The following is a 16,517-nucleotide window of genomic DNA, read 5'->3' on the forward strand; positions in this document are numbered from 1 at the left end:
TATGGTCTTGTATCGGGTCATTTACCATCCATCTTTGTGAATCTCTTCCAGGGTGTCCATGGTCAGGCTGGTCCGATTGGCCCACCAGGTCCCCCTGGATTGACTGTAAGTATCGAATGGTTCAATGTGACAGGGAACTGCTCCATTAGCACTGGCATGGAAACAACTATTTACTGAATTTATCGCATCTTTGCCAAGCTGTTAAAATCATGGAGGTTTACAGTATGGAAACAGGCCCTTCGGCCCAACTTCTCCATGCTGCCCAGTTTTTATCACTGAGCAATTCCCAATTGCCCGCATTTGGCCCATATCCCTCTATACCCATCATACCCACCTAAGTATTTAAATGCTTTTTAAAAGATAAAATTGTACCCACCTCTACTACTACCTCTGGCAGCTTGTTCCAGACACTCACCACCCTCTGTGTGAAAAAATTGCCCCTCTGGACACTTTTGTATCTCTCCCCTCTCACCTTAAACCTGTGCCCTCTAGTTTTAGACTCTCCTTCCTTTGGGAAAAGATATTGACTATCTAGCTGATCTGTGTCCCTCATTATTTTATAGACCTCTATAAGATCACCCCTCAGCCTCCTACACTCCAGAGGAAAGAAGTCCCAGTCTATCCAACCTCTCCTTATAACTCAAATGAGTTGAATGAAGTTTTTCCAAAGCTGAGTTTTAGACCGGTTTGGGGATTTGGGGAGTGTTGTCCACAGGATGGAGATGTAAAGTTCAGAAGGACATCATTTGGAAAGTTAACTTTGAAGAAGCAGAATTCCATCTCCAGAACAGCCAATCCTCAAAGAGAAATAACATTTCCCTCATCCCCCAGACTCTTGCATCGTCCCTGTGCAATGTGTGGGAGCTCTAAACTAAACAGTTTCACGTTTTTAACACCTTCACCCATTTCAGCATCAACGCTCCCCTTGAAACTGGAAGCTGGAATTTAGTTATTCCACACTCTCACAGGGCTCCTCACAGGGTCCCAAATCCGGGGACTAGGAGTTACCCCGCTAGCATTTCACTGGATTTAATATAGGCTAGGCCGGAATTCTGCAGCTGTACCTGCCCCACCACCACTGACAGTAAAGACAAGGAATTTGGCACTCAGCCAAACCTCTGTTCACTCCAGCAAGAATGGAGAATCCCAGCTGTGGGTGAGGCTGGAGAATCTGCTCCATGTTTGATCAACCAAATTGTCCCAAAAATGGTGAATATTACCTCCTAGTAGCAGAAGGGACTAACACAATTAATATATAGTGGGCGGCACAGTAGCACAGTGGTTAGCATTGCTGCTTCACAGCACCAGGGACCTGGGTTCAATTCCTGGCTTGGGTCACTGTCTGCATGGAGTCTACACATTCTCCCCGTGTCTGCGCAGGTTTCCTCAGGGTGCTCCAGTTTCCTCCTACAGTCGGAAAGATGTGCTGGTTAGATGGATTGGCCGTGCTAAATTGTCCCTTAGTGTCAAGGTAAATATGTGGGTTATGGGGATAGGACAGGACCTGGGTGGGATTGAGGTCAGTGCAAGCTCAAAGGGCCAAATGGTCTCCTTCTGTACTATAGATTCTATGATATTCGTTTATAACTGAACAGTGATGTGAAACATCTCATATTGACGAATACTGGCTCCATTTAAATGCAATGAGAAAATCCACAGTGGGTTAATAGTATCTGCATAACACCTGAGTGAGTTTGGGAGTTTTAATGAAATGAACTGACATATTTTTGCATGTAAAATTCAGCCTCTCGCTAACCTTCTGAACTGAACATGTCCTTCAGGTTGGGAATGAGAGTTAGGCCCATTCTCCACTGAGCTCCGAATGACAGCACTCTGTCTGTATCGAACTTCAAGATTCTCAGCAAGAAAATTGCTCCTGACCCTTATCCAATCAAGGATCAGTCAAATCATTTTCAAATCAGAATGGTTTTTTATGCCTCCTTGGGATGTGGGCGTCGCTGCCTGAGCCAGCATTTATTGCCCGTCCCTAATTAACCCTGAACTGTGTGCCTCGCTTGGCCATTTCAGAGGGTATTTAAGATTCAGCCACATTGCTGTGGGTCTGGAGTCACGTGTAGGCCAGACCGGGGAAGAACGGCAGATTTCCTTCCTGAAAGGGCATTAGTGAATTAGAATTGGCCAATGGAAGCAAGAATGTGAGTCTGACTGAATGTTGCCCACTTTTAAGAACATAAGAAATAGGAGCAGGAGTAGGCCAACTAGCCCTTCGAGCCTGCCCCGCCATTCAATAAGATCATGGCTGATCTGTCGTGGCTCAGTTCCACATTCCCGCCCTCTCCCCATAACCCTTAATCCCCTCTCTTATCAAAAACCCATCAACCCGCGTCTTAAAAATATTGAGCGAGGCAGCCTCCACCACTTCAACGGGCAGAGAATTCCAGAGATTCACCACCCTTTGAGTGAAGAAGTTCCTCCTCAACTCTGTTCTAAACCGCCCCCCCCCCTTTATCTTGAGGCTGTGCCCCCTAGTCCTACTGTCCTTTCTGAGCGGGAAGAGTCTCTCCACCTCTATCCTATCCATCCCATTCATCATCTTATACGTCTCAATGAGATCTCCCCTCATTCTTCTAAACTCTAATGAGTACAAGCCTAATTTATTCAGCCTCTCCTCATAGCTCAACCCCCTCAACTCCGGCATCAGCCTAGTAAACCTCCTCTGCACTCCCTCCAAGGCCAAAATATCCTTGCGTAAGTACGGCGCCCAAAACTGCACACAGTACTCCAGCTGCGGCCTCACCGATGCCCTATACAGCCGCAGCAAGACCTCCCTACTTTTATATTCAATCCCCCTCGCGATGAAGGCCAGCATCCCATTCGCCTTCCTGACCACCTGCTGTACCTGCAAGCTGGGTTTTTGCGACTCATGCACAAGGACCCCGAGGTCCCTCTGCACCGTCGCCTGCTGCAGTTTTTCTCCACGTAAGTAATAATCCTTCCTACCATTCTTCCTACCAAAGTGGACCACCTCGCACTTGCCAACATTAAATTCCATTTGCCATTTCCTGGCCCATTCGCCCAGCCTATCTAGATCCTTCTGTAGAGTCTCCCCAACCTCCACACAATTTGCCGTTCCACCAATCTTGGTGTCATCAGCAAATTTCGACACCCTACACTCGATTCCCTCCTCCAAATCATCTATATAAATGGTAAATAGCTGAGGCCCCAGCACCGACCCCTGGGGCACTCCACTAGTCACCATCCGCCAATCCAAATAGCACCCATTGACCCCCACTCTCTGCCTCCTATTTGACAACCAGTCCTCTATCCACGCTAACACCCTACCCCCAACTCCATGCCCCCTGACCTTCTGTAATAACCTCTTGTGAGGTACCTTGTCAAACGCCTTCTGAAAATCAAGAAAGACCACATCCACCGGCTCTCCTCTATCCACCGCCCTAGACACATCCTCATAGAACTCCAGTAAATTTGTCAGACACGACTTCCCTTTAAGGAAACCGTGCTGCGTCTGCTCTATCAAGCAGTTCCCCTCAAGATGCCTTGCTATTTCCTCCTTGATGACGGATTCTAACATTTTACCTACAACAGACGTTAAACTAACAGGCCTATAATTCCCCACCTTGTGGGTGAACTAAGCTCATGATGTTGTGTTAAAAGCCCATTAACCAATCAACACACTAACACTTGCTTTCATTCTGTAGGGTCCACCTGGTCCTAAAGGCTCGAAAGGTTCCATGGTGAGTATCTCTCTCGATAATGTGGTGATGGGCTGGGGGGTGACGGGAAGGGATGATGAGGTAATGGAGCGATGGTGATGGTAAACTTCAGTAAGGGGAGGGAGTCTTCTGATGTCCATGGGCATTGAGAGAGATGTCTTGGATTTCATTTTGAGATCGGGGCAGTCTTTTAAACTTTGCCCTAAGCCTGTGGAACCAGCTTTGCCAGCGTGGTTAGACCCCCTTCCCCAACCCCCCCCCCCCCCCCCCACCACCACCACCAGCCTCCGAACTCCCCTCCCAAAAACCGATCCAGTGTGCGTAGATTGCGATCTGATTGGCACACATTCCGGAGTGACTTACAGTGAATTTTTCACCCAAAGTCACCTCCCGAGATATTCATTTCGTCTCTTTTCTTCCTAAGATGATAATCAGACTTGGAATGTGGTCAGTTGTCTGGATGCACAGGACAGGAGTCTTAATGTTTCACAGACACCCCTGCAGCTATTCCTGTCAGACGCTAACCGTGCACTCATCAGTATTCTGTCACGTCTTGTTCCATTTTGCAGAATGTACAAATCTATTTATTCGCTTTTAAAAGTCCAGAACTCCGGGTCTTTCCCAATCACTGTAACAAGTCCAAATTTGCAAAAAGAATTGTATTAGATACAAAACATTTGTCTTTCACCAGACATGCTGAGAATTAGAACCATTACTGCTCTTAGCTCTCATTTCCAGTATCTGCAGTGTTACATCGAGAAAAAGGAATTTAAAGATAAGCTTCAGAATTCCATACGTGACGTTCCACACTCCCTGTGGGTGTCACTCCTCACTCCCTGTGGGTGTCACTCCTCACTCCCTGTGGGTGGGGGGAGGGGGTGGGGAGCGTGTTCAGGTGGGGGGTGGGGTGGGGAGTGCGTTCAGGTGGGGGGGGTGGGGAGTGCGTTCAGGTGGTGGGGGGGGTGCAGTTGGGAGACTCCCTGTGGGTGACTGAATCATAACTGGTTCAGTTCTCTCCTCGATATTCACTTTCCCAAATGATTTGATTGAAGTGTTTGATGTTATTGTTCAAATGTAACCCGTACAGATCAAACCTCACTCGGTGCTATTTAAAGAGGTGACATTTGCTTAATGTAACAACACAGATCCTAATTTAGTGTAAATCAGATTGGAGGGTTGGGGGTGGGGGAGTGCATTCAGGTTGGGGGGGTGAGGTGGGAGTGAGGATCATCACCCACAGGGAGTCTCCCAACCGCAACCCCCCAAACCTGAACGCACTCCCCACCCCCCCCACCTGAACGCACAGGGAGTGAGGAGTGTCACCCACAGGGAGTGCCTCTAGGTTGGGGGGAGCGGGCAGTGTTCCATCCTGGCTGCAACCTCAGCCCCCCAGAGTGAGAATAAGTTACTCATGAGGACTATTCCTGTAATTCCAAACAAGCAGACCCACACAGAGCGCTTCCTCATGACCCCTTTGCCGTCCAGGTTAAAGGACAGAGTGAAACAAACTGAAATATCCCAGGCGGAACGGGATGCATTTCTCATTCTTCAGCAAGTGTCGGTGTTTGGGGTCAGAAGGGGGGCCGGGGGTGAGTCTCATTGTACCCCTGCCTCTCACATCCACAATGCCCAAGGCTATCGCCCAGCCAAGGCAAGCACCAGTTTGTGCACAGCAAGATCCCACAAAGAGCACGAGATGGCCATATCAGTGTTGGACTGGGGTGGGCACAGTAAGAAGTCTCACAACTCCAGGTTAAAATCCAACAGGTACAGAAGGAGCAGCACTCTGAAAGCTCGTGATTCCAAATAAAACTTTAACCTGGTGTAAGATTTCTTACTGTGCCCACAAAGAGCAGTGATTCTATAGTAATGTTGGAGGGATGAAAGTTTGCCAGGAAGTTTGCCAAATGTCCTGACTCATTTTCGCACAGGCCACAAGATGCTGAGTAAATGGAGATGATCTTTGTCTAATGGGGGAGCGATTGGAGACTCACTCGAACCAGACCGGATTCAGCAGTCAGATTACAGGAACAGTTTGCACAAACACGGCTTCTACTCACATTTAAATGGTGGAGGGATGATTTAATCAAGACCTTTAATTGGATGATTTGATTGGGCCGATAGGGAGAAACTGTTTCTTAAAATGAGTGCCAGAGTCCATAGTGTGATGTCAGGAAGCTTTGTCTCACACAGGGGGCTGTAGAAACCTGGGACTCTCTCCCCAGAAAAAACTGCTGGATCTGGAGGTCAGTTGGAGCTTTTGCGATTTGTGTTGTGTGAGGGAATGAGGAATATCGAGTTAAGGTGGATGAATGGGGTTAAGATCCAAATGGGCCAGGTTGTAGGTGAATGGCAGGGATAGGTACTGGACAATTGTGTGTGATAAGGGGTGTATCTAGACACTTCCTGGAACATTCAAGTGTGTCCAACTGATCGGACGCTTTGAGTCACTCACCAAGGTTTGCTGCTATTCTGGGGGCTTGTGGGAACTACAAGGCAATGTGCCAGTCCTGTTCAAAAAGCAGCGAGAGCTGCACCAGTGGAATGGAACCTCTCGATACTCCCCTAACTGACCTTTCTGTATTTCTCTGCAGGGCCTCACTGGTCCCAAAGGTGAAACCGGAATCCAAGGACCACCTGGTGCTCCGGTGAGTAAATATCTTTCCAATTGAAAAAGTTTTAAAGTTTACTTATTAGTGTCACAAGTAGGCTTATATTAATACTGCAATGAAGTTACTGTGAAAATCCCCTAGTCGCTACACTCTGGCTCCTGTTCGAGTACACGGAGGGAGAATTTAGCATGGCCAATGCACTTAGCCAGCATATCTTGCAGATTGTGGGAGGAAACCGGAGTATCTGGAGAAAACCCATGCAGACATGGGGAGAACATGCAGTCTCCACACACACAGTGACCCGAGCCAGGATTCGAATCCGAGTCCCTGGTGCTGTGAAGCAGCAGTGCTAACCACTGTGCCACCGTGCCAAGAATGTCCTTGTGATCTTAGAATTCTGAAGTTAGAATTCTGAAGTTAGAATTCATTTGAAATCAAGCACAGACTGATAGCAACTTTATATTCCACTGGATTAATCAGAGTGTAGTACTGTACAGTTGTTAGCTAAAGATTTGGATCTTACAGGTATATGCCTTTAGAAACCATAACATAAAAAGATGATCAAGTGGGTCACAATAAAGTCACAATGTCCCCTCTGTACACAGTTCAGCGTCCCCTCTGTACACAGTTCAACGTCCCCTCTGTACGCAGTTCAACGTCCCCTCTGAATGCAGTTCAGCATCCCCTTTGTACGCAGTGAGAGACAGCGTCCCCTCTGTACGCAGTGAGGGACAGCGTCCCCTCTGTACACAGTGAAGGACAGCGTCCCCTCTGTACGCAGTGAGGGACAGTGTCCATGGGCTAGAGGAATGTACCATTGTGTCTGGCCAATGGTCAGTAACGATATGAAATGCAGTGATGTTGCCCAGTGAACATGTGATTCTCTCCGTGGGGACAGATTCTATTGTTTGGTGACGTGTCCTGGCTTTGTTCCCACTGAAGGGTCCGACAGGGGAAGTCATCCAGCCTTTCCCAATCCATTCGGCTAAGAGAGCCAAACGTTCCATTGATGGCAGCCAGATGCTGGAAGAGGGAATTCCTGACAATTACCTGGATTACGCGGACGGGATGGAAGAAATCTTTGGCTCTCTCAACTCACTGAAACTGGAAATTGAACAAATGAAGCACCCAATGGGAACGCAGAACAACCCAGCACGAACGTGCAAGGACCTGCAGCTCTGTCACCCTGACTTCCCGGATGGTAAGCTCAAAATAGGACTCACTAATATCCACCTAATGCTTCCACCACACACCAGGTGAATGATCCGTTGAGAAAACTGAACGTATTTCAAACAGGGCTTGCATTGCCTTCACTCCAGAAGATTCTGGGTGATCTAACTGAGGTGTTAAAGATAATTAAAGGATTTGAGAAGGTATTTACTGTGGCATTATGTGGTTTATATGGACTTCAGCAAGGCATTCGATAAGGTCCCCCATGCAAGACTTCTTGAGAAGGTGAGGGGGCATGAGAATCCACGGGGCTGTTGCTTTGTGGATCCAGAGCTGGCTTGCCCACAGAAGGCAGAGAGTGGTTGTGGATGGGTCTTTTTCTGCATGGAGGTCGGTCACCAGTGGAGTGCCCCAGGGATCTGTTCTAGGACCCTTGCTGTTTGTCATTTTCATAAATGACCTGGATGAGGAAGTGGAGGGATGGGCTGGTAAGTTTGCCGACGATACAAAGGTTGGTGGTGTTGTGGATAGTCTGGAGGGATGTCAGAAGTTTCAGCGTGACATAGATAGGATGCAAGACTGGGCAGAGAAGTGGCAGATGGACTTCAACGTGGATAAATGTGTAGTGGTCCATTTCGGCAGGTCCAATGGGATGAAGGAGTATAATATTAAGGGTAAGACTCTTAGCAATGTAGAGGATCAGAAGGACCTTGGGGTCCGGATCCATAGGACTCTTAAATCGGCCTCGCAGGTGGAGGGTGTGGTCAAGAAGGCGTATGGTGTACTGGCCTTCATTAATCGAGGGATTGAGTTTAGGAGTCGGGAGATAATGCTGCAACTTTATAAGACCCTTGTCAGACCCCACTTGGAGTACTGTGCGCAGTTCTGGTTGCCTCACTACAGGAAGGATGTGGAAGCTATTGAGAGGGTGCAGAGGAGATTTACAAGGATGTTGCCTGGATTGGGAGGCATGCCTTATGAAGTTAGGTTGAGGGAGCTTGGGCTTTTCTCCCTGGAGAGATGAAGGATGAGAGGTGACCTGATAGAGTTTTATAAGATGTTGAGAGGAATAGATAGGGTGGATTCTCAGAGGCTATTTCCCAGGGCTGAAATGGTTGCCACAAGAGGACACAGGTTTAAGGTGCTGGGGAGCAGGTACAGAGGAGATGTCAGGGGTAAGTTTTTCATTCTGAGGGTGTAGGTGAGTGGAATCGGCTGCTGTTGGTGGTGGTGGAGGCAAATTCGATAGGGTCTTTTAAGAGACTTCTGGATGAGTATATGGGACTTAATAGGATTGAGGGTTACAGGTAGGCCTAGTAGATACGATCAGTGCAATTTGTGGGCTGAAGGGTCTGTTTGTGCTGTAGTTTTTTTATGTTCTATTATAGTCATGTCACTGGACTTGTAATCCAGAGGCCCAGGATAATGTTCTGAAAACATGGGTTCAACCTGGTGAAATTTAGATTCCACAAATGAATCTGACTATAAAGTAATAGTGACCATCCCTAAAAATTGCCCTTTGAGAAGGTGGAGATGAACTGCCTTCTTGAACCACTGCAGTCCCTCTGATGTAGGTACACCCACAGTGCTGTTAGAGAGGGAGCTCCAGGATTTTGACCCAGTGACAGTGAAGGAGGGGATGGTGAGTGACTCAGAGGGGAACCTCCAGGTGGTGGTGTTCCAAAGTATCTGCTGTCCTTGTCCTTCCAGATGGTGGTGGGTTTGGAAGATGCTGTTGAAGGAACGTTGGTAAAACAGAATTAAGGATCACAGCACAACAGGCAGTTGGGAGGGAATAGAAGGGAAGACATGAGAAGATAATTGGAGAAGACATCAAGATGGGGTGTTGATGTCTGTCAGACTGTGAGAGGTGAGGAGTTCCATAGTGTTGCAGTTGGTGTTTGAGGCAGGAATAGTGAGGAAATGGAAGGTTAGGAGTGAGATTAGAATAGAGAGAAGTTTCCAGGGAACTCTGAGAAAAGTGGTATTAATAACACATGAAGTGTAATGTCTGTAAGGAGAGGCTGGGAGAAGATGTTCTGCATATCTCAGGTTAGTTCAATTACCCAGTAGACAGTAACACGCTCTGTATGTTGGGGGTGGGGGTGGGGGGAGGTGATGAGGCAGAGTGAAGTCCTGTCTCCCCCAGTGGGTGGTAATCAACTGGCCAGGGAGGAGAAGGTGCTGACTGTTATTTGTCTTTCTGACAGGTGAATACTGGATTGATCCAAACCAAGGCTGCTCCAGAGATTCATTCAAAGTTTTTTGTAACTTAACATCGGGGGGAGAAACCTGCATCTTCCCAGACAAGAAATCTGAAGGAGTAAGTTTTCCTCTGCTCCGCTCTCAGTCTACACGAGAACACGGTTTGCTTTCATATTAGCGGCTTCTGACAGGAATCCGACCAAGCACATTACTGCGGGGGGGGGGGGGGGGGCGGGGAGCGGAGGTTTGATTGGTTGCCGATGATGTTGAACCATTGGGTGTGAGAGAAACTGTCCAGAATTTCAATTCAGTTAAAATCGGGAGAAACCGGGCAGTTTTACACCAAACCCGAAACCCCCTCCAGCCCAGACACAGCCGGGATTCCACCAATCAGCAGACACCTCCAGAAAACTCCCAGCCACTGAACAGAACATTGGATAAATTCATTTATTAACACCCCACCCCCACCGTCCGTCAACACCCCACCCCCACCGTCCGTCAACACCCCACCCCACCGTCCGTCAACACCCCACCCCCACCGTCCGTCAACACCCCACTCCCACCGTCTGTCAACACCCCACCCCCACCGTCCGTCAACACCCCACCCCCACCGTCCGTCAACACCCCACCCCCACCGTCCGTCAACACCCCACCCCCACCGTCCGTCAACACCCCACCCCCACCGTCCGTCAACACCCCACCCCCACAGTCCGTCAACACCCCACCCCCACCGTCCGTCAACACCCCACCCCCACCGTCCGTCAACACCCCACCCCCACAGTCCGTCAACACCCCACCCCCACCGTCCGTCAACACGCCCCACCCCCACAGTCCGTCAACACGCCCCACCCCCACAGTCCGTCAACACGCCCCACCCCCACAGTCCGTCAACACGCCCCACCCCCACAGTCCGTCAACACGCCCCACCCCCACAGTCCGTCAACACGCCCCACCCCCACAGTCCGTCAACACGCCCCACCCCCACAGTCCGTCAACACGCCCCACCCCCACAGTCCGTCAACACGCCCCACCCCCACAGTCCGTCAACACCGCCCCCACCCCCACCGTCCGTCAACACCCCACCCCCACCGTCCGTCAACACCCCACCCCCACTGTCCGTCAACACGCCCCACCCCCACAGTCCGTCAACACACCCCACCCCCACAATCCGTCAACACCCCCACCCCCACAGTCCGTCAACACCCCACCCCCACAGTCCGTCAACACCCCACCCCCACAGTCCGTCAACACACCCCACCCTCACAGTCCGTCAACACGCCCCACCCCCACAGTCCGTCAACACACCCCACCCCCACAATCCGTCAACACCCCCACCCCCACAGTCCGTCAACACCCCACCCCCACAGTCCGTCAACACCCCACCCCCACAGTCCGTCAACACACCCCACCCTCACAGTCCGTCAACACACCCCACCCCCACAGTCCGTCAACACCCCACCCCCACAGTCCGTCAACACCCCACCCCCACAGTCCGTCAACACACCCCACCCCCACAGTCCGTCAACACACCCCACCCCCACAATCCGTCAACACCCCACCCCCACAGTCCGTCAACACCCCCACCCCCACAGTCCGTCAACACCCCACCCCCACAGTCCGTCAACACCCCCACCCCCACAGTCCGTCAACACCCCCACCCCCACAGTCCGTCAACACCCCCACCCCCACAGTCCGTCAACACCCCCACCCCCACAGTCCGTCAACACCCCACCCCCACAATCCGTCAACACCCCCACCCCCACAGTCCGTCAACACACCCCACCCCCACAGTCCGTCAACACACCCCACCCCCACAGTCCGTCAACACACCCCCACCCCACAGTCCGTCAACACACCCCACCCCCACAGTCCGTCAACACCCCCACCCCCACAGTCCGTCAACACACCCCACCCCCACAGTCCGTCAACACACCCCACCCCCACAGTCCGTCAACACACCCCACCCCCACAGTCCGTCAACACACCCCACCCCCACAGTCCGTCAACACACCCCACCCCCACAGTCCGTCAACACACCCCACCCCCACAGTCCGTCAACACCCCACCCCCACAGTCCGTCAACACACCCCACCCCCACAGTCCGTCAACACACCTCACCCCCACAGTCCGTCAACACACCCCACCCTCACAGTCCGTCAACACCCCACCCCCACAGTCCGTCAACACACCCCACCCCCACAGTCCGTCAACACCTCACCCCCACAGTCCGTCAACACACCCCACCCCCACAGTCCGTCAACACACCCACCCCCACAGTCCGTCAACACACCCCACCCCCACAGTCCGTCAACACACCCCACCCCCACAGTCCGTCAACACACCCCACCCCCACAGTCTGTCAACACACCCCACCCCCACAGTCCGTCAACACCCCACCCCCACAGTCCGTCAACACACCCCACCCCCACAGTCCGTCAACACACCTCACCCCCACAGTCCGTCAACACACCCCACCCTCACAGTCCGTCAACACCCCACCCCCACAGTCCGTCAACACACCCCACCCCCACAGTCCGTCAACACCTCACCCCCACAGTCCGTCAACACACCCCACCCTCACAGTCCGTCAACACCCCACCCCCACAGTCCGTCAACACACCCCACCCCCACAGTCCGTCAACACCCCCACCCCCACAGTCCGTCAACACCCCACCCCCACAGTCCGTCAACACACCCCACCCTCACAGTCCGTCAACACACCCCACCCTCACAGTCCGTCAACACCCCACCCCCACAGTCCGTCAACACACCCCACCCCCACAGTCCGTCAACACACCCCACCCCCACAGTCCGTCAACACACCCCACCCCCACAGTCCGTCAACACACCCCACCCCCACAGTCCGTCAACACCCCACCCCCACAGTCCGTCAACACACCCCACCCTCACAGTCCGTCAACACCCCACCCCCACAGTCCGTCAACACACCCCACCCCCACAGTCCGTCAACACACCCCACCCCCACAGTCCGTCAACACACCCCACCCCCACAGTCCGTCAACACACCCCCACCCCCACAGTCCGTCAACACCCTCCACAATCAACCAGCCCCTCCCCCAATTCCAGCAGCCCCTTCCAACAGTCTGTCACTGCGCCCCCCCCCCCCACCCCACAGTCTCTCGAGTATCATGGCGCTCTGATGGGGAAAGATTCTCCTCATCTCAGTCTTAAATGAGCGACCCCATATTTTTAAACAGTAACCCCGGTTCTAGATTTTCCCACAAGAGGAACCATCCTCTCCCCATCCACCCCCAGTCTGTCAATCCCCACCCCCACCCCCAAACCCCGGGATCTTAGTGTCAATAAAGTCGCCCCCTTACTCTTACCAAACTCTAGTGGATACAAACCTAACCTCTCCAGCCTTTCCTCATCAGACAACCCACCCACTCCTGGTTTTAGTCTGGCAAACCTTCTCTGAACTGTTTCCAGTACAGTTACATCCTTCCTTAGACAAGGAGACCAAAACTGTATCCGGAACTCCAAATGTGGCCTCACCAATGCCCTGCACAACTGAAGCTTAACCTTACTTTTGTATTCAGTTCCCCTCATAATAAACAGTAACATCCTATTACATTTCCTAATTACTTGCTGTATCTCAATACTAGCCTTTTGCAATCCATGCACTGGGGCACCCAGATCCCGCTGTATCTCAGAGTTCTGTAATCTCTCACTGTTTAGATAATAAGCTTTGTTTTTATTCTCCCTGCCAAAATGGACAATTTCACACTTCCCTACATTATGCTCCATTTGCCAGATCTTTGCCACTCACTATGTCCCTCTCTATAATCCTCCTGTAGCCTCCTACATCCTCTTCACAATTTACTTTACTATATCCTTATCAACAAATTTCACAGCTATGCCTTAGGTCTCTCCATCCTAGTCATTTATATAAATTGTAAAAGCTAAAACTCCAGCATTGATCCCTGTGGCACGCCACTCATTACATCCTGCTCCCCAGAAAGTGATGCTTTCATGCGTATTCTCTGCTTCCTATTGGCTAGCCAATCTTCTACCCATGCCAATATGTTACTTTCTATACCAGAAGCTCGAGAACATTACTCTAATTACCCCTCCTTATCAATCTGTTCGTCATTTTTGATGTTCTTTATATTCTTTCCAATTTTTTGACCAGCCAGTTGTCAACAGAAATATCTGCTTTATCTCCAGGTTTAATATTGTCTTTACAGTTTTAGTTAACCACTGATGAGAGGCCCCTCCCTGGGGATGTTCCTTTCTCATTAGCTTGCGTCTGTTCACCTCTGTCCTGGTGTCAGGAACAAACCTGCTCAACTGGAACAGCTTTCAGCCAGGGTTAAGTCTCCCACCTCTCAGGCAGATGTTTGCAAATTCAAGTCCTAATCAAGGGATCTGAGCCCCTTAGTGCAAATGAATACTCTGGGTGTTGTAGTAAGGGAGTGCCGCACTGTCAGAGGGTCAGTACTGAGGGAGTGCCGCACTGTCAGAGGGTCAGTACCAAGGGCGTGCTGCACTGTCAGAGGGTCAGTGCTGAGGGAGTGCCGCACTGTCAGAGGGTCAGTGCTGAGGGTGTGCCGCACTGTCAGAGGGTCAGTACTGAGGGAGTGCCGCACTGTCAGAGGGTCAGTACCAAGGGCGTGCTGCACTGTCAGAGGGTCAGTGCTGAGGGAGCGCCGCACTGTCAGAGGGTCAGTGCTGAGGGAGTGCCGCACTGTCAGAGGGTCAGTATTGAGGGAGTGCTGCACTGTCAGAGGGTCAGTACCAAGGGCGTGCCGCACTGTCAGAGGGTCAGTGCTGAGGGAGTGCCGCACTGTCAGAGGGTCAGTGCTGAGGGAGTGCCGCACTGTCAGAGGGTCAGTGCTGAGGGAGTGCCGCACTGTCAGAGGGTCAGTACTGAGGGAGTGCTGCACTGTCAGAGGGTCAGTACCAAGGGCGTGCCGCACTGTCAGAGGGTCAGTGCTGAGGGAGTGCCGCACTGTCAGAGGGTCAGTGCTGAGGGTGTGCCGCACTGTCAGAGGGTCAGTGCTGAGGGAGCGCCGCACTGTCAGAGGGTCAGTGCTGAGGGAGCGCCGCACTGTCAGAGGGTCAGTGCTGAGGGAGTGCCGCACTGTCAGAGGGTCAGTGCTGAGAGAGTGCCGCACTGTCAGAGGGTCAGTACTGAGGGAGTGCTGCACTGTCAGAGGGTCAGTACCAAGGGCGTGCCGCACTGTCAGAGGGTCAGTGCTGAGGGAGTGCCACACTGTCAGAGGGTCAGTGCTGAGGGAGTGCCGCACTGTCAGAGGGTCAGTACTGAGGGAGTGCTGCACTGTCAGAGGGTCAGTACCAAGGGCGTGCCGCACTGTCAGAGGGTCAGTGCTGAGGGAGTGCCACACTGTCAGAGGGTCAGTGCTGAGGGTGTGCCGCACTGTCAGAGGGTCAGTGCTGAGGGAGCGCCGCACTGTCAGAGGGTCAGTGCTGAGGGAGCGCCGCACTGTCAGAGGGTCAGTGCTGACGGAGTGCCGCACTGTCAGAGGGTCAGTGCTGAGGGAGCGCCGCACTGTCAGAGGGTCAGTGCTGAGGGAGCGCCGCACTGTCAGAGGGTCAGTGCTGAGGGAGTGCCGCACTGTCAGAGGGTCAGTACTGAGGGAGTGCCGCACTGTCAGAGATATATCTTTCAGATGAGACATTAAACTCTCTCACTGATTTCAATACCTTTGGTTGGGGGATATTCCTGATGTTTTGACCAATATTCATGTCTCAAACAACATCAGTTGATGATCAAGTGTCTGATTGTGGAATCTTGGGTACAAGTTGCCTCCATGTTCTGATGTTTTTTTGGTTATTGGTTAATGTTGACCTCATAACTCAGTGTCTGCCTCAGCCTGGGGGCTTCCCAATGGGAATGCTGCTAAAACACCAAGTGACTGTCTGAGCTCTGACGCACAGCCAGAACCACCCCAGAGCCCAGACTCCACTCAGTCGAAATTGTCACACTTGCCAAGATGACTCAGAATGTCAGTTTCCATGTTAACTTATTTTCATTTTCTCCTTTACTCTGCTATCTCGCATCAGGCAAGAGTCACTTCTTGGCCCAAGGAGGTACCAGGCTCCTGGTTCAGTGAATTCAAGCGTGGTAAACTGGTAAGCAGTCATCGTCTTCCTTTCTGCTCTATAATCAGTCTCGTATTTTTCAGAGCAAAATGGCTCGTTGGCCGAAAGAGCAGCCTGGTGCTTGGTATAGTCATTACAAGCGAGGCGCCCTGGTAAGTGGCTAGACTGCATCTTCCATCCTGGCTGGCACCAGAAGCTGTTTCCTAAGCTGCCAATACTCTCGCACACACTTTACTCTGCACCCTCACACACACTGAGTTACTCAGAGGAGAACAGGGCTGATATTCCCTGCAACTCCTCACCACCATTGACTCCAGGCCTGAGAATGGGATTAGAAAAGATAGGTGCAGATACTATGGGCTGATGAACCTCGTGCTGTGCTGTAATGGTATTATCACTGGATTAGTGATCCAGGTTCTCGGGAGGTAAGGGTTCGAATCCCACCATGGCAGATAGTGAAATTTGAATCAGTAAAAATCTGGAATTAAAATAAATCCATCTGGTTCATTATTGTCTTTTAAGAAAGGAAATCTGCTGTCCTTACCCGGTCTGGCTTACATGTGACTCCAGAGCCACAGCAATGTGGTTGATTTTCAACTCCCCCCCAGGAATGCACAATGAATGTTGTCCAGCCAGTGACACCTTGAATGAATTTTTTAAAATTTCTATGACTCTACAACACTGCCCAGTGAGAGTCAGTGTGTGTGTGGGACCCGTACCCCAGTGAGAGTCAGTGTGTGTGGGACCC

The 16,517-nt window shown here is 51.5% G+C and overlaps 1 protein-coding gene across 1 annotated transcript in view; it reads left to right on the forward strand.

Annotated features, from left to right (window-relative positions):
- Nucleotides 1–16,517, forward strand: part of col5a1 (procollagen, type V, alpha 1) — a 268,503-nt gene that overhangs the window by 242,363 nt on the left and 9,623 nt on the right. Inside the window, exons 60-65 of the mRNA XM_080212368.1 lie at nt 52–105; nt 3,681–3,716; nt 6,290–6,343; nt 7,250–7,508; nt 9,688–9,800; nt 15,853–15,921. Coding sequence (XP_080068494.1) covers nt 52–105; nt 3,681–3,716; nt 6,290–6,343; nt 7,250–7,508; nt 9,688–9,800; nt 15,853–15,921 — 585 coding nt within the window. The remainder of the gene's footprint in view (nt 1–51; nt 106–3,680; nt 3,717–6,289; nt 6,344–7,249; nt 7,509–9,687; nt 9,801–15,852; nt 15,922–16,517) is intronic.

The sequence above is a fragment of the Carcharhinus amblyrhynchos genome, chromosome 25 (assembly GCF_965287045.1).
Source record: "Carcharhinus amblyrhynchos chromosome 25, sCarAmb.v2.hapA, whole genome shotgun sequence".
Taxonomy (NCBI): Eukaryota; Metazoa; Chordata; class Chondrichthyes; order Carcharhiniformes; family Carcharhinidae; genus Carcharhinus; species Carcharhinus amblyrhynchos.